Consider the following 24175-nt stretch of genomic DNA (forward strand, 5'->3'; position numbering starts at 1 on the left):
AGAACACAAGGAATGGACATTAGACCAGTGGAAATCCGTGCTTTGGTCTGAGGAGTCCAAATTTGAGATCTTTGGTTCCAACCACAGTGTCTTTGTGCGACGCAGAAAAGGTGAACGGATGGACTCTACATGCCTGGTTCCCACCGTGAAGCATGGAGGAGGAGGTGTGATGGTGCTTTGCTGGTGACACTGTTGGGGATTTATTCAAAATTGAAGGCATACTGAACCAGCATGGCTACCACAGCATCTTGCATCGGCATGCCATTCCATCTGGTTTGCGTTTAGTTGGACCATCATTTATTTTTCAACAGGACAATCACCCCAAACACACCTCCAGGCTGTGTAAGGGCTATTTGACCAAGAAGGAGAGTGATGGGGTGCTACGCCAGATGACCTGGCCTCCACAGTCACCAGACCTGAATCCAATCGAGATGGTTTGGGGTGAGCTGGACCGCAGAGTGAGGCAACAGGGCCAACAAGTGCTAAGCATCTCTGGGAACTCCTTCAAGACGGTTGGAAGACCATTTCTAGTGATTACCTCTTGAAGCTCATCAAGAGAATGCCAAGAGTGTGCAAAGCAGTAATCAAAGCAAAAGGTGGCTACTTTGAAGAACCTAGAATATATGACATATTTTCAGTTGTCTCACACTTTTTTGTTAATTATATAATTCCACATGTGTTAATTCATAGATTTGATGCCTTCAGAGTGAATCTACAATTTTCATAGTCATGAAAATCAAGAAAACTCTTTGAATGAGAAGGTGTGTCCAAACTTTTGGTCTGTACTGGGTGTATATATATATATATATATATATATATATATATATATATATATATATATATATATATATATATAGAATTGTGTGTATATATGTGTGTGTGTATATATTTATATATATATGTATATACATGTGTGTGGTTTGTAGATTATTTCCTTTGCATATGATGTGTAAATGACATAGAGAACTGCTGTATGTAAAAGCTCATCGCATTGCAGTTGGATAGCAATCGCACTGTGTTTGGGTGCTAGGTGTGAAAAATCGGATTGTACTCACATGAAAAACGCATGACACTTGCATTACGCTCGTCTGACTTTGCAGGAACAAAATCAGACCGATTTTAAAATCGCTAGTGTGGCTCCAGCCAAACTTGGGGAATAACTTTCCTGTGCAGATTATTGGATTGTGCGGGATCCTTTTTTCCTGGTTCAGCACCTCCGTGTGATTTTTGTTTTGTTCACCTGTCAGCCGTCATTCAGCTTGGCTAGAGAACCCATTCAGGTAGACACTAAAGTGAATATGAAGGCGTTAAAACATTGATGTCTGGCTGTGTCCGGTGATATGAGGATGGCTCCCACTGCCTGACATCAGCTCGGCGGTGTCGGCTTGTATTTGTCGAGTGAAGGACTCGAGCTGCGGGTGCCGAGAGCAGGTAAAAAGCAAACATCCTGCCCGTATCCTCTTTCCTCATACACACCAGTAACCTGGGCTGAACCTCTGCCGGTATGTGCTATATGCTGCGCTCCTGGGCTGCAGCTGGATACTCCATAAACTTCTAATCTGCCCAAATTCTATCAAATGCTGCTTTTTTTTTTTTTTTTTTTAGCTTGGACCCCACTCCTTCCATAGATGCACTGATAGTTCTTCTTTGACATGTTTTGCATAGTCTGTGGATCCGATGGATGGATTTTCACTTTTATAGATGGCACTGTATAGGCATATGGTGACCTCCGTCCATGTTAGAAAAAACAAGTATAATGCCAATTGCCTCAGTGATCTATTCCTTACAGCAGAAGAAAACTATACTGACCAGAGTTGGCTGCAGTACCAGGTACAGCCACAATGGTATAAACGGCGCTGTGCCTGGGTAAACAACGATGTAAACAGATGCCGGCCAGTCAGATATTGATAGTCTATCCCAAAGATTTGCCATCAATGTAGGCCTTCAGACATCCGTGTGTCTCATACGCTGAGTATCCGTGTCTTTCATGCATAGAACTCGTACCTGTTACAGTCTACGGGCCATTTGTGTGGAAATCGCCATGTTGGGAGGGGTTGTTCAAGTTTAGGAATCTTTTTTTCTGGAAATTAAATGACTCAGTAATTTGCCAGCCGATCGATAACATGCGGAAAAATATATCTCACTCTTGGAGCATGCTGTGTTGGAGGAAAAAGACCAAGAAGTCTCCAAACACCGATTTTTGCTGTTCTATAGACTTGTGCGTAAATGTATGTAGTAGTAAGGATGCCAGGAAATAGCCTGCGATCTGCTGTGTGTGAGTCCTGCGCTGTCGGTTTATGAGCTCCAGCGCGGAGGTGAACTTCAAGGATTTCTGAGAAGTTGTAAGGAAATGGTTTATTGCAGGTCAGCGCCATGATTTGGCTGCCGCTCCTCTGCTACTTGCATCCTTATTATTGTCTTGTGATGCAGAAGTGTTGCGACACAAGGGTAGGCGATGATTGCAGAACCAGCGCGTGGACGCAGGGCTTCCCTTCTGCTTTCGGCAAGGTTCTAGCCCAGTGTTTCATCCCCTCCTCCATACAGACTGAACAGGGAATCCCATATGTCACAGATCTTTTGCCCAAATGCGAATCCATGCCAATGCCAAAAACACAGCCTGTCATTGCCCCTGATCGACTGCTGCTCTTCTGCAATGAGGCACCGATATTTTTTGGGACAGTTAGATCCATATAACACCAGGCATTTACAGAGGATTTCTGTAAATACATTATCAATGGCCTAACTTTGCCCTTTATCATACACCTCAGCCCCTTTTGCGGCAATACTACTGTCATGTGGCACTGTGCATGGTGAACCATGAAGGGCACAGGTCACCGAGATGGAGGGCTGACGAGTTGCTGAAATTACTGATTGTGGCCACGTCGGGTACAGATGAATGCACAATGTGGGTGATTATGTACCAAAAATGTGTCTTTTTTACAAAGTATATCACATATCGATAATTTGTCTGCTGGAGGTCAGAACATCTGGCACCAAGAATCCCGAACATAGGCACCTCTGTTCTATTCTTTTTCTCCAGTGCCTCTCTCCCCCCCCCCCCCCCCCCCAAAAAAAAAAAAAAAAAAAAAAAACGAGAATGAAGGGAGCAGAGATGTGATCATCAAGGGTCCCTGAAGTCGGATTCGCAGCAATCCTTGTTCTGTCAACGGGTGATAACTTATATACTTGATATGACCTCTTTAAATGATCGCTGTACTTCTCCGCATCCTAATATATAATATGCAAATATCCTCTTCAGAGACGAAGAGCACTGTAGTGAAGGAACTGTGGTGCCATCTTTTGGGGTAGCAATCCCTAAAGTCATTATGTAACAAGCCTTGCCACATGACTTGGGATAACAAGCCAAACCATTGTATTAGTCTAGCCTGATGAAGAGACCTGAGTAGTCTCGAAAGCTTGCAATGTATTACCATCTTTTCAGTTAGCCATTAAAAGGTATCAACTACTGAGGACTCTCAATCCTGAATATTTTTCAAGCCAAACCAAGCACTCTGTTTGCAGACCCGTGTTTCATGGTGTTTGCCCCCTCTTCAGTGTAAAGCAGGAGATCTGATTTGGCGGGGTGAGAGGCCTCTAACAGGAGCTCTAAAGGGTGACATCTCTCCTTGTGGTGAGTGACATGCCAATGTAATGAGACTTATAGGCCATGCAATTGTTTTTTTCCCCAACAGTTAGCACTAGCAGTCTAGTTGGCTTCCTCTCTGAAGAGGATATTTGCATGGCCTATAAGTCTCCTTGCATTGTCTTAGCCCTTTCTACATGGACATGGAGAAACATTCCCACTTGGACACCTTGAAGGATAATGTGATAAATCATCTGTAAAATCACTTTATTTAATATGTTGTCTTGCCTCTGAAAAATCACTCCAAATTACACTCCAGAATGTTTCTCCCTTCTGCTGATTATTACCACGTGTAACCGGTCTCTAGCACAAGGACAAATTCCACGAAGTGGGCTCCGGTCTTTCACTCTGTCAACTCTCCTGTCTGTGAAAGTGCATACAACTATTACAGGCAGGAGCAATGCATGCTGGGATGTGGGGTAAAGGATGTTCCAGGTCCTGAAGTGCTGTCAGAATGCCGAGAAAACAGTCACCCACTCCAAAATTTTGTGTGACAGTACAGGTATCTGACAAAAAGTAAAAAGTTAGCCTCCAGTAAAACTGGCTGCATAGCTGTCTATTGCCTCAGTTACCTGAATTCTGGGTGATACTGTTGTTTGTTGTTATTATTATAATGATGTTCGGCCTGACACCTCTGCTGCTTCTGTGAAAACCCCCAGTGACTCACTATCATCATTGCAGCATGGAGATGAGGATGAGTCATGGGGAAAGTCAATATTTTCTAGGAATCCCCATGCCAGGTTTTATTCTTTTTAAAGGTCCAGGTATGACCATGCCGAGATGTGCAGGTTTACAATAACCCCCCGCAAACTGCCCGGACCGCAATACTGGATGTGGGTCTACACTAAGTGGTGGTGGTCCTTACCACCGTCGGCTGCTCGTACATGTAACCTATAGTTATGGAAATGTTTCAGGGTGAGTTACAGTAGGGATTGGCAACAGGGATTTTCGTAGAAGTTCTGTCACCAATGGTCCAGTTTCAGCCCATTGATTAGTGGTGATCAGCTTGCACTCCTTTATGCCTGGCGAATGCTGTTGAGAACAGCACACCGATTTGCCCATTGAGCCCCTTTGTATAAATCCTAGTTGACTAACATGACTGCCACTCAGGCCTGAAGGAGCTGATACCAGGAAGCAATAGATTTGTATTCTGCTGCATATTGAATGAGGATGTAAGAAAGATTAGGTCTGGCGCTGCTTTCTGGCAAGGACGATGGGAAGTTTACCATAAGTTATATGGGCACAGAGGAGAACTTCTGCCTGCCGGTGGACATTGGACATAGCAATTGGGTGGTCTTCAATAATTGTCACCCGAATGAATGTTTGGCCTGCAGCGATTCCTCTTGGCTCTATCAATCACATGCAAACTCTGCTCACCTGTGCAAACATGGCTCATGATGTAGGGGGAGAAGGCTGCTACCAGACCCCTGGGGGTGGCCTCTCCTGTGCCCCATTATATGGTACTGGCGGTGGCCTCTTCTGCGCCCCATTATACTGTACTGGGGGTGGCCTCTCCTGTGCCCCATTATACGTTACTGGCAGTGGCGTGTCCTGTGCCCCATTATACGTTACTGGCAGTGACGTGTCCTGTGCCCCATTATACGGTACTGGCATTGACCTCTTCTGTGCCCCATTATACGGTACTGGCAGTAACCTCTCCTGTGCCCCATTATACGGTACTGGCGGTGACATCTCCTTTCCCCTGTTATACAGTACTGGCAGTGACCTCTCCTGTGCCCCATTATACGGTACTGGCAGTGACCTCTCCTGCGCCCAATTATACGTTACTGGCAGTGACCTGTCCTGTGCCCCATTATACGGTACTGGCGGTGGTCTCTCCTGTGCCCCATTATACGGTACTGGCAGTGACCTCTCCTGTGCCCCATTATGCGGTACTGGCAGTGACCTCTCCTGTGCCCCATTATACGGTACTGGGGGTGGTCTCTCCTGCGCCCAATTATACGTTGCTGACAGTGACCTGTCCTGTGCCCCATTATACGGTACTGGCAGTGACCTCTCCTGTGCCCCATTATACGGTACTGGCAGTGACCACTCCTGTGCCCCGTTATACGGTACTGGCAGTGACCTCTCCTGTGCCCCGTTATACGGTACTGGCAGTGACCTCTCCTGTGCCCCGTTATACGGTACTGGCATTGACCTCTCCTGTGCCCCTTTATATGGTACTGGCAGTGACCTCTCCTGTGCCCCATTATACGGTACTGGCAGTGACCTCTCCTGTACCCCATTATACGGTACTGGGGGTGTCCTCTCCTGCGCCCCATTATATGATACTGGCAGTGACCTTTCCTGTGTCCCATTATACGGTACTGGCAGTGACCCCTCCTGCGCCCCATTATACGGTACTGGCAGTGGCCTCTCCTGCGCCCCATTATACGGTACTGGCAGTGGCCTCTCCTGCGCCCCATTATACGGTACTGGCAGTGGCATCTCCTGCGCCCCATTTTACGGTACTGGTGGTGACATCTCCTTTGCCCTGTTATACGGTACTGGCTGTGGCCTCTCCTGCGCCCCATTATATAGTACTGGGGGTGGCCTCTCCTATGCCCCATTATATGACGCTGGCAGTGACCTCTCCTGCGCCCCATTATACGGTACTGGCAGTGACCTCTCCTGTGCCCCATTATACTGGTGGTGACATCTCCTTTCCCCGTTATACGGTACTGGCTGTGGCCTCTCCTGCGCCCCATTATATAGTACTGGGGGTGGCCTCTCCTACGCTCCATTATATGATACTGGCAGTGACCTCTCCTGCGCCCCATTATACGGTACTGGCAGTGACCTCTCCTGCGCCCTATTATACGGTACTTTTTGTGGCCTTTCCTGCGCCCCATTATACGGTACTGGCAGTGACCTCTCCTGCGCCCTATTATACGGTACTTTTTGTGGCCTTTCCTGCGCCCCATTATACGGTCCTGGCAGTGGCCTCTCCTACGCCCCATTATATGATACTGGCAGTGACCTCTCCTGCGCCCCATTATATGGTACTGGCAGTGACCTCTCCTGTGCCCCATTATATGGTACTGGCAGTGACCTCTCCTGTGCCCCATTATATGGTACTGGCAGTGACCTATCCGGCGCCCCATTATACGGTACTGGTGGTGACATCTCCTTTCCCCTGTTGTACGGTACTGGCTGTGGCCTCTCCTGTGCCCCATTATACAGTACTGGGGGTGGCCTCTCCTACGCCCTATTATATGATACTGGCAGCGACCTTTCCTCTGCCCCATTATGCGGTACTGGCAGTGGCCTCTCCTGCGCCCCATTATGCGGTACTGGCAGTGGCCTCTCCTGCGCCCCATTATGCGGTACTGGCAGTGGCCTCTCCTGCGCCACATTATGCGGTACTGGCAGTGGCCTCTCCTGCGCCCCATTATGCGGTACTGGCAGTGGCCTCTCCTGCGCCCCATTATGCGGTGCTGGCAGTGGCCTCTCCTACGCCCCATTATACGGTACTGGCAGTGACCCCTCCTGTGCCCCATTATACGGTACTGGGCATGGCCTCTCCTGTGCCCCATTACACGTTATTGGCAGTGACCTCTCCTTTGCCCCATTATACGGTGCTGGCGGTGACATCTCTTTTGCCCCGTTATACGGTTCTGGTGGTGGCCTCTCCTGCGCCCCAATATACGTACTGGCGGTGGCCTCTCCTTCGCCCCATCATACGGTACTGGGGGTGGACTCTCCTGTGCCCATTATAATACTGGCAGTGACTTTTCCGGCGCCCCATTATGATACTGGCAGTGACATTTCTGGCGCCCCATTATATGATACTGGCAGTGACCATTCCTGCACCCCATTATACGGTACTGGCTGTGGCCTCTCCTACGCCCCATTATACGGTACTGGGGGTGGCCTCTCCTACGCCCCATTATACGGTACTGGGGGTGGCCTCTCCTACACCCCATTATATGATACTGGCAGTGACCTTTCCTGTGCCCCGTTATGTGGTACTGGCAGTGACTTCTCCTGCACCCCATTATACGGTACTTTTTGAGGCCTTTCCTGAGCCCCATTATGCGGTACTGGCAGTGGCTTCTCGTACTCCCCATTATACGGTACTGGCAGTGACCTGTTCTGCGCCCCATTATACGGTACTGGCGGTGACCTGTCCTGCGCCCCATTATACAGTACTTGCGGTGACCTGTCCTGCGCCCCATTATACGGTACTGGCGGTGACCTGTCCTGTGCCCCATAATACGGTACTGGCGGTGACCTGTCCTGTGCCCCATTATACGGTACTGGCGGTGGCCTGTCCTGTGCCCCATTATACGGTACTGGCGGTGGCCTGTCCTGTGCCCCATTATACGGTACTGGCGGTGGCCTGTCCTGTGCCCCATTATACGGTACTGGCGGTGGCCTGTCCTGTGCCCCATTATACGGTACTGGCGGTGGCCTGTCCTGTGCCCCATTATACGGTACTGGCGGTGGCCTGTCCTGTGCCCCATTATACGGTACTGGCGGTGGCCTGTCCTGTGCCCCATTATACGGTACTGGCGGTGGCCTGTCCTGTGCCCCATTATACGGTACTGGCGGTGGCCTGTCCTGTGCCCCATTATACGGTACTGGCGGTGGCCTGTCCTGTGCCCCATTATACGGTACTGGCGGTGGCCTGTCCTGTGCCCCATTATACGGTACTGGCGGTGGCCTGTCCTGTGCCCCATTATACGGTACTGGCGGTGGCCTCTCCTGTGCCCCATTATACGGTACTGGCGGTGGCCTCTCCTGTGCCCCATTATACGGTACTGGCGGTGGCCTCTCCTGTGCCCCATTATACGGTACTGGCGGTGGCCTCTCCTGTGCCCCATTATACGGTACTGGCGGTGGCCTCTCCTGTGCCCCATTATACGGTACTGGCGGTGGCCTCTCCTGTGCCCCATTATACGGTACTGGCGGTGGCCTCTCCTGTGCCCCATTATACGGTACTGGCGGTGGCCTCTCCTGTGCCCCATTATACGGTACTGGCGGTGGCCTCTCCTGTGCCCCATTATACGGTACTGGCGGTGGCCTCTCCTGTGCCCCATTATACGGTACTGGCGGTGGCCTCTCCTGTGCCCCATTATACGGTACTGGCGGTGGCCTCTCCTGTGCCCCATTATACGGTACTGGCGGTGGCCTCTCCTGTGCCCCATTATACGGTACTGGCGGTGGTCTCTCCTGTGCCCCATTATATAGTACTGGCGGTGACCTCTCCTGTTCCCCATTATGCGATACTGGCGGTGGCCTCTCCTGTGCCCCATTATATAGTACTGGCGGTGACCTCTCCTGTGCCCCATTATGCGATACTGGCGGTGGTCTCTCCTGTGCCCCATTATACGATACTGGCGGTGGTCTCTCCTGTGCCCCATTATACGATACTGGCGGTGGTCTCTCCTGTGCCCCATTATACGGTACTGGCGGTGGCCTCTCCTGTGCCCCATTATACGGTACTGGGGGTTGCCTCTCCTGTGCCCCATTATACGGTACTGGCGGTGGCCTCTCCTGTGCCCCATTATACGGTACTGGCGGTGGCCTCTCCTGTGCCCCATTATACGGTACTGGGGGTGGCCTCTCCTGTGCCCCATTATACGGTACTGGCGGTGGCCTCTCCTGTGCCCCATTATACGGTACTGGCGGTGGCCTCTCCTGTGCCCCATTATACGGTACTGGCGGTGGCCTCTCCTGTGCCCCATTATACGGTACTGGCGGTGGCCTCTCCTGTGCCCCATTATACGGTACTGGCGGTGGCCTCTCCTGTGCCCCATTATACGGTACTGGCGGTGGCCTCTCCTGTGCCCCATTATACGGTACTGGCGGTGGCCTCTCCTGTGCCCCATTATACGGTACTGGCGGTGGCCTCTCCTGTGCCCTATTATACTTATGCTAGAGGGCATGGTCGCCACAATCCAAGGCACATGGGATGGTCCTACAGATTTAGCGTACTTTGCTCTTATCTATTTGAGCAGCGTTTTTCACAGCGCTGAATTGGTTGTACAAATCTGCGTTACAGACCCCTTAAAGTATACGGAGCCACGGTATACCTATTGTAAGTCCCTGATTTTCATATTGACTCTGTAAGGTAAAAACTTGTTGTATTTCGTTAGATGCCGGTTATGGGGGCCATAAGGTTATTCTTTACGTCATTACACGGACTATCTACATTCACTAGTACTGAGCCATAGGGGCAGTGTCCCGCTGTACAAGTTCCGTGTCAAATTGCAGGACCCTAAAGAGAGTCAGTCATCCCAAACTGAAGGTGCATTAAGCCCCTATCTCTTGATAATAATGACACTTTTAGTGTCTGATCGCGGCCTTTGTTCTGCAGGTTAATCAGATACTCAGCCCAGGAACGTCTCCAAATTCCACAGAAAGCTTCATACGGGCAAATTTAGTGTAAGCCGTGTCTATTCGCTGTCTGGGTGACAGGAATAAGAAAATACCCAGGTATTAAAGAAAAGCCGCAGAATGCTTCATCCTCCATGAGTGTACATAAGAAGTGATGGCTGTGGGAGTGCGCAGAGCTGTAAATTCTTCTGGAAACCCCCTCTGGATGATAAGTTTCGCACGTCCATTGTGTAATCGAGTTTTATGAGAATTTTCGGTTCAGTCAGAATTGTACATTTATTTCTTCTAGTAATAATGAGATTGATTCTGATCACGGGAAACGGAGACTGAGAAGCCAATGGGATGCAATACAAAACTGGGCAAAATCTGTCGGGTAAAGAGTCACCATTGTGACCTGAGCAGAAAGCTTGGACCTGCACGTCTTTAGGCCCGGTTTATATTAGTGTATGGTAGAAGATCCTGGGCTTTGGATTGGAAATGTGACCTATGGTACATCAACTTACATTGGGGCTTGTTGGGACTTCATTTGCTATTCTTGCCATAAAAACTAAGAAAAAGTTTTGAAAAAGGATCGTTCTCCTCCATGTGAATTTCTTTTGGATAAAAGGGATTTCCAGGACTTTTACTATTGATGACCTGTCACTGGGATAAGTCATCAGTATCAGGTTGGTTGGAATCGGACTTCCTTCACCATTACTGATCAGCTGATAAAAGGTGCGGCGGCTCGCTACATCATGTTGTGGCCGTCAGTGGTACAGCAAGCTCTTTTCCCTACAAATGAATGTTATGTGACTGACAGACTACCTGATACACGTGCATGCTCTGCTTGGCCAAGTGTATATATTGGGGAGAAGGAGACTAGCTGCGGCCATACTCCAAGGATGGACCTTTTAAACATCATATGCATATATGTGCCTCTTTCTCTTTGCACCTCTGCCTCTTACTCTCTCTCTCTTTTCACCTCTGCCTCTTTGCACCTCTGCCTCTTACCACCTCTGCCTCTTACTCTCTCTCTCTTTGCGCCTCTGCCTCTCTCTTTGCCCCACTGCCTCTCACTTTGCGCCTGTACCTCTCTCTCCCTCTTTGCACCTCTGCCTCTTCTTTCTCTCCGTCTCTTTGCGCCTGTGCCTCTCTCTCCCTCTTTGCACCTCTGCCTCTCTCTCCCTCTTTGCACCTCTGCCTCTTTCTTTCTCTCTTGGCACCTCTGCCTCTTTCTTTCTCTCTTTGCACCTCTGCCTCTTTCTTTCTCTCTTTGCACCTGTCTTTCTTTCTCTTTGCTCCTCCGCCTCTCTTTCTTCCTTTGTGCCTCTGCCTCTCTCTTTGCGCCTCTGCCTCTTCCTCTTTGTGCCTCTGCCTCTCTTTGCGCCTCTGCCTCTTTCTTCCTCTTTGTGCCTCTGCCTCTCTTTGCGCCTCTGCCTCTTTCTTTCTCACTCTTTGCACCTCTGCCTATCTCTCTCTCTGCACCTCTGCCTCTTTCTCTCTCTCTCTCTTTGCACCTCTGCCTCTTTCTCTCTCTCTCTCTTTGCACCTCTGCTTCTTTTCTTTCTTTCTTTCTTTCTTTCTTTCTTTCTTTTTTTCTTTCTTTCTTTTTTCTTTCTTTCTTTCTTTCTTTTTTTCTTTCTTTCTTTTTTTCTTTCTTTCTTTCTTTCTTTCTTTTTTTCTTTCTTTTCTTTCTTTTTTTCTTTCTTTTTTTCTTTCTTTCTTTCTTTCTTTTTTTCTTTCTTTCTTTTTTTCTTTCTTTCTTTCTTTCTTTCTTTTTTTCTTTCTTTCTTTCTTTCTCTCTCTCTTTGCACCTCTGCCTTTCTTTCTCTCTCTCTCTCTCTTTGCACCTCTGCCTCTTTCTCTCTTTGCACCTCTGCCTCTTTCTCTCTCTCTCTCTTTGGGCCTCTGCCTCTCGCTCTCTCTTTGGGCCTCTGCCTCTCGCTCTCTCTTTGGGCCTCTGCCTCTCGCTCTCTCTTTGGGCCTCTGCCTCTCGCTCTCTCTTTGGGCCTCTGCCTCTCGCTCTCTCTTTGGGCCTCTGCCTCTCGCTCTCTCTTTGGGCCTCTGCCTCTCGCTCTCTCTTTGGGCCTCTGCCTCTCGCTCTCTCTTTGGGCCTCTGCCTCTCGCTCTCTCTTTGGGCCTCTGCCTCTCGCTCTCTCTTTGGGCCTCTGCCTCTCGCTCTCTCTTTGGGCCTCTGCCTCTCGCTCTCTCTTTGGGCCTCTGCCTCTCGCTCTCTCTTTGGGCCTCTGCCTCTCGCTCTCTCTTTGGGCCTCTGCCTCTCGCTCTCTCTTTGGGCCTCTGCCTCTCGCTCTCTCTTTGGGCCTCTGCCTCTCGCTCTCTCTTTGGGCCTCTGCCTCTCGCTCTCTCTTTGGGCCTCTGCCTCTCGCTCTCTCTTTGGGCCTCTGCCTCTCGCTCTCTCTTTGGGCCTCTGCCTCTCGCTCTCTCTTTGGGCCTCTGCCTCTCGCTCTCTCTTTGGGCCTCTGCCTCTCGCTCTCTCTTTGGGCCTCTGCCTCTCGCTCTCTCTTTGGGCCTCTGCCTCTCGCTCTCTCTTTGGGCCTCTGCCTCTCGCTCTCTCTTTGGGCCTCTGCCTCTCGCTCTCTCTTTGGGCCTCTGCCTCTCGCTCTCTCTTTGGGCCTCTGCCTCTCGCTCTCTCTTTGGGCCTCTGCCTCTCGCTCTCTCTTTGGGCCTCTGCCTCTCGCTCTCTCTTTGGGCCTCTGCCTCTCGCTCTCTCTTTGGGCCTCTGCCTCTCGCTCTCTCTTTGGGCCTCTGCCTCTCGCTCTCTCTTTGGGCCTCTGCCTCTCGCTCTCTCTTTGGGCCTCTGCCTCTCGCTCTCTCTTTGGGCCTCTGCCTCTGCCTCTATCTTTTTGGGCCTCTGCCTCTCTTTCTGCCTCTCTTTCTGCCTCTGCCTCTCTCTTTGCGCCTCTGCCTCTCTTTCTGCCTCTGCCTCTCTCTTTGCGCCTCTGCCTCTCTCTGCGCCTCTGCCTCTCTCTTTGCGCCTCTGCCTCTCTCTTTGCGCCTCTCTCTCTCTCTTTGCGCCTCTGCCTGGGAAACAGATCTTGCAAATGACAAGGAATTAAAAATGTTATAGAGTGGCAAAAACTTTCATGAAACAGAAAGCATGAAAAGCTACATGCATTGCTGAAGTACAGTATTAGTCACCCTTCCCTACATCATTGAATGCAACCTTCCACTGTCATTCACCAGCGCTGGGAAACCTAGCAGACTAAAGCCGCCCAACGTTGGACATACCACTTGTGGTTTCCCTCTCTCTATGGTGGATGTAATGGCGGAGGCGATCTCGGTGTTCTCTTTAGATGAAATGTTGACAAGGGGTGATGCTTGCCTGTGACGTCACCTTGTCAGGTAACCTCTGCCCACACTGATGTGTTCCCCGTTTGTTTTTTCAGCTGGCTGACTTCCTGTCCAGATGGGTTTACATGAACGGCGCTACACATTTGTGCCATCACACACGAGGTGAGGTCTCTTCCTTCATTTCCACAGTGTACCCCGCCATATCTCATTATTGGCAGTCTGGCGCTTTGTGACCTTTGGCTCTCCAGATCTTGTAACGCTCTTGCCTCCCAGCATGCGCTGCCGAAATATTAGACTGGTTAAAATTCAGCGCTACCTTTTTATAAAGGATGTCACTGGCACGTTAGATTATTTGTGGAACCCCGTAAAATAGGCGCCATCTGCACCAAAAATATGGGGATATTAATAAAGGGAAATGGTTAACAGCCCCTTTAACCCCTTCCTGACCTGTGACACAGCGTATGCGTCATGAAAGTCGGTGCCAATCCGACCCATGATGCATATGCTGTGTCATGACTTCAAAGCCCCCCTGCGGGGTGACCGGGGTAACGGAAAGGTCACCCGACCCGCAGTGACAGGACCCTTTGTGCTTCACCACGGGGGGTGGCTTAGCCCCCCCCCCATGGCTACGATCGCTCTGACTGGCTATTGAAAGTGAAACAGCCAATCAGAGCGATAGTAATATTTCATCAATGAAATTTGATGAACTATTACAATCCAGCCATGGCCGATGCTGAAATAGCATCGGACATGGCTGGAGACACTAAGATAACCACCCCCCCCCCCCCCCCCGGCGATCGGCCGCCGCTGTCACTTTCTGCCCCCCTTCCCTCCGCTCCCCCCCCCATGGCCGTCCCGCTGTCCCCGTCCCGGTCCATGGGCGCCGCCATCTTGGAAAATGGCGAGCGCATGCGCAGTGCGCCCGGTTGCAGATTCATTTTTTTTTATTTTGATCACTGTTATAAACTCTCACAGTGATCAAGATGAAAAAAAAAGTAAATCACCGCCCCCCTTATCACCCCCCATAGGGACAAATAATAAAATATTTTTATTTTTCAATTAGGGTTAGAAATAGGGCTAGGGTTAGGGCAAGGGTTAGGGTTAAGATTAGGGTTAGGGGTGGGTTGGGGTTGGGATTAGGGTTAGGTTTGTGATTAGGGTTAGAGTTGGGATTAGGGTTAGGGGTGTGTTGTGGTTATGATTAAGGTTGGGATTAGGGTTAGGGGTGTGTTGGGGTTAGGGTTGTGGTTAGGGTTATGATTAGAGTTGCGATTAGGGTTAGGGGTGTGTTGGGGTTAGGATTGGAGTTAGAATTGAGGGGTTTCCACTGTTTAGGCACATCATGGCGTCTCCAAACACGACATGGCGCCACCATTTATTCCAGCCAATTTTGCATTCAAAAAGTCGGAACAGTGCTGCCTCCATTCCGAGCCCCGACGTGTGCCCAAACAGTGGTTTACCCCCACATACGGGGTATCGGTGTACTCAGGAAAAATTGCACAACAACTTTGGGGGTCTAATTTCTCCTGTTACCCTTGGGAAAATTAAAAATTGGTAGCTAAAAAAATAATTTTTGTGGAGAAAAAATTATTTTTTATTTTCACGACTCTACGTTATAAACTTCTGTGAAGCACTTGGGGGTTCAGCGTGCTCACCACACATCTAGATTAGTTCCTTGGGTGGTCTAGTTTCCAAAATGGGGTCACTTGTGGGGGGTTTCCACTGTTTAGGTACATCAGGGGCTCTGCAAACGTAACATGACGCTTGCAGACCATTCCATCAAGTCAACATTTGAAAACCTCACTACTTCCCTTCCGAGCCCCAACGTGTGCCCAAACAGTGGTCGCCCCCCCAACATATGGGGTACCAGCGTACTCAGGACAAACTGGACAACAACTTTTGGGGTCCAATTTATCCTGTTACCCTTGTAAAAATAAAAAAATAGTGGGCTAAAAATCATTTTTTGAGGGAAAAAATTTTTTATTTTATTTTCACGGTTCTGCGTTATAAAATTCTGTGAAGCACTAGGGGGTTCAGAGTGCTCACCACACATCTAGATAAGCTCCTTAGGGGGTCTAGTTTCCAAAATAATAATAATAATAATAATAATAAATTTTATTTTTATAGCGCCGACATATTCCGCAGCACTTTACATTTCAGAGGGGATTTGTACAGACAATAGACATTACAGCATAGCAATAATCACACAGATTATAACAAATACCAAGAGGAAAGAGGGCCCTGCTCGCAAGCTTACAGTCTATGAGGAAAGAGGTAGACATGAAAGGTGGGTGGTAACAGTTGCCCTGATTGTATGGACCAGCCATAATGTTAAGTGTGTAACAGTACAGACACAGAGGGCTAATGGATGCATGTGGGAACATGATGCGGGAAATCTGGTTATGGTAAAACTTTTGGCTGTGCCACACAGAGATAGATTAGGTTAATGTGTTGAGGCGATAGGCCAGTCTGAATAAATGCGTTTTCAGGGCACGCTTAAAATTGTGGGGATTGGGGACTAATCGTATTGACCTGGGAAGTGCATTCCAAAGAATTGGCGCGGCACGTGTAAAGTCTTGGAGACGGGAGTGGCAGGTTCTGACTATTGAGGATGCTAACCTCAGGTCATCAGCAGAACGGAGGGCGCGGGTAGGGTGGTATACTGAAACAAGGGAGGCGATGTAGGGTGGTGCTGAGTCATGGAGGGCTTTGTGGGTGAGGGTAATAAGTTTATACTGAATTCTGGAGTGGATGGGTAGCCAGTGTAATGACTGGCACAAGGTAGAGGCATCGGTGTAACGATTGGTGAGGAATATGATCCTGGCTGCAGCATTCAAGACAGATTGGAGAGGGGAGAGTTTGGTAAGAGGGAGACCGATTAGAAGAGAGTTACAATAGTCGAGACGAGAATGAATAAGAGAAACAGTAAGAGCTTTTGCAGAGTCAAAAGTAAGAAAAGGTCGAATTCTAGAAATGTTTTTGAGGTGCAGATGACAAGAGCAAGCCAGTGATCGAATGTGGGGGGCAAAGGAAAGCTCGGAATCAAGTATGACCCCAAGACAGCGGGCCTGTTGCTGGGGAGTAATAGTGGAACCACACACAGAAATGGCAATGTCGGGTATAGGTACATTAGTAGAGGGAGGAAACCCCAGGAGTTCAGTCTTTGACACGTTCAGTTTCAGATATAGTGAGGACATGATATTAGGCTACTTTCACACATCAGTTTTTTGCCGTCAGGCAGGATCCGGCTTTTTTTAGAAAAAACGGATCCGGCATAAATTTTGGAGAACTGTAGAAACGGATCCGTTTTTTTGCTGGATCCGTCTCTGTTCCTGGCGGCTGGCCAATTGGATCTGAGCATGCGCAGACTTAAAAAAACCGGATCCGGTTGCTGGATCCGTCTTTTTCTGGATCCGGCGCATTCCGGCGCCCATAGACTTTCATTGTAGCAAAAAGCTGGAAGCGCCGGATCCGGCGCTTCCGGCTTTTTCGCCGGAGACAAAAAACGTTACAGTAGACGTTTTTTCAAGACGCCGGAATGAGACAAGTTGCCGGATCCGGCAAAAAACGGATGAAACGCAATGCCATCCGGCGCGATCCGGCGCTAATGCAAGTCAATGGGGAAAAAACGGATCCGGCATTGCATTTTGCCGGATCCGTTTTTTCCAAAAAAAGCCGGATCGCGCCTGAAGGCAAAAAACTGATGTGTGAAAGAGGCCTTAGACACAGCATTTAGACAATCGCCGGTGTTTTCTAGAAAGGCTGACGTGATGTCAGGAGAAGAAGCGCATAATTGGGTGTCACTGTCATCAGCATAGAGATGGTACTGGAAACCAAATCTACTGATTGTTTGACCAATAGGGGCAGTGTGCAAGGAGAAGAGGGGTCATTTGTGGGGGAGCTCCAAAGTTTAGGCACACAGGGGCTCTCCAAACACGACATGGTGTCCGCTAACGATTGGAGTTAATTCTCCATTCAAAAAGTCAAATAGCGCTCCTTCCCTTCCGGGCCCTGCCGTGCGCCCAAACAGTGGTTTATGACCACATATGAGGTATTGGTGTACTCAGGAGAAATTGCCCAACAAATTTTAGGATCCAGTTTATCCTGTTGCTCATGTGAAAATGAAAAAACTGAGGCTAAAAGAAAATTTTTGTGGAAAAAAAGTACTTTTTTTTCTTTTACGGATCAATTTGTGAAGCACTTGGGGGTTGAAATTGCTCATTATGCATCTAGATAAGTTCCTTGGAGGGTCTAGTTTCCAAAATGGGGTCACTTGTGGGGGAGCTCCAATGTTTAGGCACTCAGGGGCTCTCCAAAAAACGACATGGCAACTGCTAAATATTCCAGCATATTTTCCATTCAAAAAGTCAAATGGCGCTCCTTCTCTTCCGAGCCCTGCCGTGCGCACAAACAGTGGTTTATGACCACATATGAGGTATCGTTGTACTCAGGAGAAATTGCCCAACAAATTTTAGGATCCATTTTATTTTGTTACCCACGTGAAAATGAAAAAATTGATGCTAAAATAAAATTTTTGTTGGAAAAATTAAAATGTCCATTTTTTCCTTCCACGTTGCTTTAGTTCCTGTGAAGCACCTGAAGGGTTAATAATCTTCTTGAATGTAGTTTTGAGTAGCTTGAGGGGTGCAGTTTTTAGGATGGTGTCACTATTAGGTATTTTCTGCCATATAGACCCCTCAAAGTGACTTCAAATGTGAGGTGGTCCCTAAAAAAAAAAAAAAAAAAATGGTTTTGTAAATTTTGTTGTAAAAATGAGAAATCGCTGGTCAACTTTTAACCCTTATAACTTCCCAACAAAAAAAAATTTTGTTTCCAAAATTGTGCTGATGTAAAGTAGACATGTGGGAAATGTTATTTAATAACTATTTTGTGTCACATACTTCTCTGGTTTAACAGAATAAAAATTCAAAATTTGAAAATTGCGAAATTTTCGCCAAATTTCCATTTTTTTCACAAATAAACGCAAAATTTATCGACCTAAATTTATCACTAACATGAAGCCCAATATGTCACGAAAAAACAAACTCAGAATCGCTAGGATGCGTTGAAGCGTTCCTGAGTTATTACCTCATAAAGGGACACTGGTCAGAATTGCAAGAAATGGCCAGGTCATTAAGGTCAAAATAGCCTGAGTCATGAAGGGGTTAAAATGCAACATTGTGTTCAAAAGTTGCTTAAAAAAAGGGGCAACAAATACTTTGGGGTAACGTTACACCACCTATCAAAAGATACTGCAAATTTATCATCCAGCAAGAGCCACTGATACATTTATTACTTAAAAAGGTATTTCCAGCTCCAAGATCCTATCCCAATACGTAGTAGGAGTAACAATATTAGCAAATACCGCCAATTAGAAATGTAGTATAGTTTTTCTGATTAGCTATGTCTCTTTCCTCATGTGCAGGCATTGCAGGATCTTAGGTATCCATGGTTACAATGCAACTAGCTAACTAACCTAACTTACTGCCTCTATATTGGTGGTTGTAACCATGGATACCTAAGGACCTGCAATGCGTTCCCATGAGGAAAGAGACATAGCGAATCAGAAAAACTATACTATATTTTTAATCTGAAATATTTGCTAATATTTTTATTATTCCTACTGCATATTTGGATAGGATTTTGGAGATGGGAAACCCTTTTAGTGTAACGGTGTGTTCACACTTTTTTCTTTGCCGAGTTTTCGGTTCAGAAACTCTCCAAAACCCACAAGCTTTGATAGGTGAGTTGGAGAGTTTCTGCTTCGATAACTCGGATAAAAAAAATCTCATGGTGAACACATACGAAGTTTATACTGTTAGTAGTGGCCTGGTTTGTTTCAAGGCAGTCTAAAAGAGGTTTTCTGCTTTGGGACAGTCGCTATTTAGTAGAAGAGTCCTCTCCTAATAAGCTGATCACGGGGTGACCCCAAGTGATCAGATGCAGTATGTGGGGGGCACATCTGTAAGTGCTTATTCTCCCTGCTGCGCCACCTTGGGGGGGGAAATGAAGCATTACACATGGACTTTACTTACTGTAATGCTCTCTATATGTGGGTCCTCCATGTGGTTGTCTATAGTCGACCCCCTCTATGAAAATTAGGTTCTGGTGATGTGACGGGGCGCAGCTCTTTTTGGGGGGGGAGAAAAACCCGAATCTCCTTTCTCTGCTGTTTTCGTCCAGCGGCTTCTTTTCTCCTTTGCACTAAACTTTATAGCTTCCCATACTATACGTCTCCCGGAGACATCAGCATCATGTCCCGTTGGAGCATTAATAAGAATATTCGGCAAGCGAGCAGCTTCTGGGCCACTTTACATTACAAAATGCAATTTTAATGAGGAATTGTAGTTAATAATGTAGATGAGTATTATGGTCATGTGGGAGGCTTGTTCTGTGGGAAACCACTGAATATACCTGTGGGCAAGTACATGATATTATTCCTCGCTCGGCTCTCGGGTCCCCCCAGGAGAGGTCTGCAAAATATTTCAGTGTAATTACTGTGAGCTGATAAATATCAATTTGCTTCTCCTTTTTTGGAATCCCGCCCTCGTTCTATCCCCCTGCAGCTAGGAATTAGCTCAAAAACATGATCTGGAGATCACTGAAATATTTTAAATACATAATACGGTTGAAGTACTAGCTCTGGATTTAGGCCAGTTTTTACGGGAGAGCCCTTGAATAGTCGTTTTTTTTTTTTTTTTAAATGTAACTGCTTTCTTCCCAAAAATCAGTGCCACACATCTCCACAGTTTGCGTCTGGTTCTGCATCTCAGCTCTGTATGATCTGACCAGGTGAGACTTTTTTTTTTTTTTTTTTTTTTTTTTTTTTTTTTTATTATTTGTTTTTATTGAGAATATTATAATACAACAATAGCACAAATGTGCAACACAGGTCAGTGTAACATAAATACGTAATTATACAGTGTAATACAGTGTAACAAAGAGCTCCGGTCTCGACTCTCTCCTCCCCAGGACTCGCCCCCGACCTTTATTTGACTGGTTTAAGAGATGTTGTTTTTAAAAGAGAGCTCTGAAGTCTTTCCCAACCTCGACAACCCTCTTTAATTTTTGTGGCGTACGTCTATGCACTTTTATGCAAATCCCCCGGTTCTCATAATCAGTGGTCAGAAATCCACCAATCAGATTTGTTTTAAAAACACCCGTTCATATGGGCTGTGATCACCATCAAATTAACTTTTGTAGGGACGTCTTTTCCACGTGGAAACCGGCCCAGATAGCAGCTGATCAAACAAGTTTTAATCAAATTTTTATGTTTTTGCATTGTGGCACATCCCCTCCTGCCTGGGATGTGCTACTGATAATGGTCCTTAAAAGATTTTTCCCACCTTCATACTTGGGACTGTCTGATGGTGCTTATAAATACAAGCAATTTTGCAATTTGCCGTTTGTTGAAACTTCTAGCTGATCTCAAGATAGTAGCACGTATGTTTACTGCTTGTTGCCTTGGAGACCGACCACCGCTTCTAGACAGTAGAGCATGTGCCGTAAATGCACGCTGTTTTCTATTGCGCTTGTAAGCACTGTTTTGAAGCTGTTTTTGATTGCTGTTGATACCTCTTGAAGCCCTTCCAGCTTACAAGCTAAACAACAGCGGCGGTCGCTCTCCTAGGTAGCGAGCTGTAAATAAGTGTTAATATCTCAAGAAGGGTTGCATATTCTAATAAGCAGTAAATTGACCTGCACATTTCAGAATGGCCGCATCCCTAAACAATGTTGACGGGGGAAGGGGGCTAGGCCCCCTTCCTAAACAATGTCAGTGGGTGTGGGCCCAGGCTGCAGCCCTAAGCAATTGTGGGGCGAGTCCCCAAGCTACAGCCCTAAACAATGACCGGGGCCCCTAGGCCAGACCTCAATTTGAACAGCTTTGATCCATTTCTGCTATTGCGTCTGATTTGTAGGACACTTCAGGTGTGCAAAACGTAGGATCAATATTTTCTTTTCTTTTTTGTATGTTAAAATGGGAGCCCGAGACTTTTCAGCTAATCGTAAATGCAGAAAGGTCTCAAACGTGAAAAGGTTAATACAACCTGAAGAAGCTATCTGGGTACTTTCCCTCTTTGTCGTCAAATCGCCTTGAAATTGCTGCAAAATGTTATTTTTTAGAATGGCTAAATAATGTGTGACTGTGCAATTCCCCTTTTCTCCTGTGGAGGCGCTGCAGAGAAATTAAACACCTGCTGCTAAACCCCTGATAGGAAGACTGTTCTTTCAAAAAGGCAGAGCACTACTTAGGGGAAAAAAATGACTAATGTAATCCCTAACCTTGAGTTTTGAATGAAAATTATGAAGGTGCTTTAGATTTCGTAAGTTCATTTTTCTGTTTTTCTTTGTTTCAGATTAAGCATCGGTCATCCTTACATTTGGAAGTCTTAAGTTACACTACCTGGACATTTCTCCCAATTCTTTTCCACCTGGAAGCACAGGATAAAAAAAAACGTAAAAGGAATTATAAACTGAAACCCCCAAAATGACTTCAGAACTTGAGAGCAGCCTCACCTCTATGGACTGGCTTCCCCAGCTGACAGTGAGAGCTGCCATTCAGAATGCCGACTCCAACCAGAACACCCATGGATCCGGGATCTCCAAGAAGAGCACCCTCATCGACCCCAACACAACACTGGACCAGGAGGAAGTACAGCAGCACAAGGACGGGAAGCCCCCCTATAGTTATGCCAGCCTCATTACTTTTGCTATCAATAGCTCACCAAAAAAGAAAATGACTCTCAGTGAGATTTACCAGTGGATCTGTGATAACTTCCCATATTACAAAGAGGCTGGAAGTGGCTGGAAGGTAAGCGATTGTCTTGTAAGACTTTCTGCATTTGCCGCTCATGTCGGACCTCTCAGGACAATAGTTTTGTAGTTACCATATAATTCAGAGGCTTCTTGCCCTATGTAAAATTTTGGCTGCCTACAGTCGCCACTAGAGGGAGCGATTGTGTAATGGTGGAAGGTGGGCAATGGGTAGTTACCTAAGAAGGTAGGCCTTCCCTCTAATGCCTCACAGGCAGGTGGTCTCACAGGCTCCGCAGCTCCGTCCCATCACCCTGGATCCTCTTGTACAGGAGCACTAGTCGCCTAAAGATCAATGCTGACAACACATTTTTGAAGCAAAAAAAACAAAACATGAAATTCATAATTGTGTTTTTTTTTTAAACTTTTTGTCGCTACCTGCTTGTTTGGCATCACATCCTTCTCTTGTATAAAGCCATTCTTGGGTGTTTTGAGTTCAGAAAAATGAGTTCCAATTCAAGTCTATGGAGAAGAAAACATAAAAAATGGATTTAATAATTCTGAAATTAACATTTTTGCTTTTTTCATTTTTTATACTACTATATCATTATTTCATTATTCTGTCTGAAGAAAAAATTGCTAATCTTGCAGTGTTCACACTGGCCGCCAGACCTAATATTAGACTCCCCCTTCCTGTTTGCCACTTTAACCACGGTAGACTGAACCAGAGGCTACTAAGTTGTATTCAGTAGGGTCATTGTGATGACGGGGGAAGGCGATGAGCTGTGACATCACTTATGGTGGCTTCTGTGTTATCTACTGGATATTAAGGTGTTATCTATCATTGCACAGGAGGAGGAGGTGGTGAGCTGTGACCTCATTTATGGTGGCTCCTGTGTTATCTACTGTATATAAAGGTGTTATCCATCATTGCACAGGAGGAGTAGGTGGTGAGCTGTGACCTCACTTATGGTGGCTCCTGTGTTATCTACTGTATATAAAGCTGTTATCTGTCATTGCACAGGAGGAGGAGGTGGTGAGCTGAGACTTCACCTATGTTGGATCCTGTGTTATTTAATATTTATACAGGTGTTAACTGTCATTGCAAAGGAGGTGAGCTGTGACATAACACAGGATCCACCATTCATAATAGGCTATCTACTGTATATAGAGATGTTGTTAGTCATTGTACAGGAGGAAGAGGTGAGCTATGACTTCATCTATTGTGAATGCTGGATCCAGTTACTTACTGTATATAGAGTGTTAGGGTGCCTTCATACTGCATTGAGGCACCCATTCATTAGTCCCGTCTGGGCTTATGTCTGAACAACCCCCTCACCCCCCAAAAAACGGGATTTGGCTGCATTCGCTGACGGGACCTTAAACTATAATGGTGGCAGCAGAGCGAACGTGCATTCTGACATATGAGTACCGGAGGCGGACACCCAGATGTTGTAGATGTACGGTCAATGACGCCAGCACAGAGGGGGTAGGAGGGATGGCTGTCGGGGGTAGGGGTCCATACATAATTTTGATTTACATACGCCCAACTTTGAATTGTCCGGCGCTTACAGCAAGACAAAGGGGCAAGGTATAGCAATAATCATTACATACCCTGAAAGGGCCGTCCTAGAATACTATTAGTAAGCTCCGAAAACAATCACCGGACAGATTCCCCTTTATCATAGAAACATCACATTTCCTGATGATGTTCCCATCAGTGATTCCAAATCAAAACTTGTTAGGTTTTTCATTATTTAGCAGAGAAATGACATTTAACGATGGGACAACCCCTTTAACGACACTGGTGCTACCTCTGAAAAGTCCTGCGGAGAGAGTACATGTCAGTAAGGTGTCTGTGCACACCCAGAATAACTGCACGGGTCACCTTCACTCTCAGTACACAAGGGTCACATGGCTCACGCTACATCAATGTCCCCCAGCCTCCATCCTCACCGCCCCAGCACGTCATCATTTCAGGATTTCCTTAGTAGGGAACAGGGAATGGGAATCTGCCGCAGGTTCTCACCTGTGCGATGCTAAGGAGGTCCTGACAACATGACGTGCTGGGGCCGTGAGGACGGAGTTTGGGAAACACTGCCCACCTCCCACATGCCCTCTTAATGCAAAGTCACCTACTTGCCC

General features: G+C 47.2%; 1 protein-coding gene across 5 annotated transcripts in view; it reads left to right on the forward strand.

Moving 5' to 3' along the window:
* FOXJ3 (forkhead box J3) overlaps positions 1-24175 on the forward strand; it is a 90077-nt gene that overhangs the window by 21453 nt on the left and 44449 nt on the right. For 4 of the 5 annotated variants that reach the window (XM_073585533.1, XM_073585535.1, XM_073585537.1 and 1 more), the window contains exons 2-3: positions 13372-13438; positions 21634-22088. In XM_073585533.1, the coding sequence (XP_073441634.1) occupies positions 21765-22088 (324 nt within the window). In that variant the 5' untranslated portion in view covers positions 13372-13438; positions 21634-21764. The remainder of the gene's footprint in view (positions 1-13371; positions 13439-21633; positions 22089-24175) is intronic. The other variant, XM_073585534.1, reaches the window with a different exon arrangement.

The sequence above is a fragment of the Dendrobates tinctorius genome, unplaced genomic scaffold (assembly GCF_039654945.1).
Source record: "Dendrobates tinctorius isolate UK_male_01 unplaced genomic scaffold, ASM3965494v1 ptg000086l, whole genome shotgun sequence".
Lineage (NCBI taxonomy): Eukaryota > Metazoa > Chordata > Amphibia > Anura > Dendrobatidae > Dendrobates > Dendrobates tinctorius.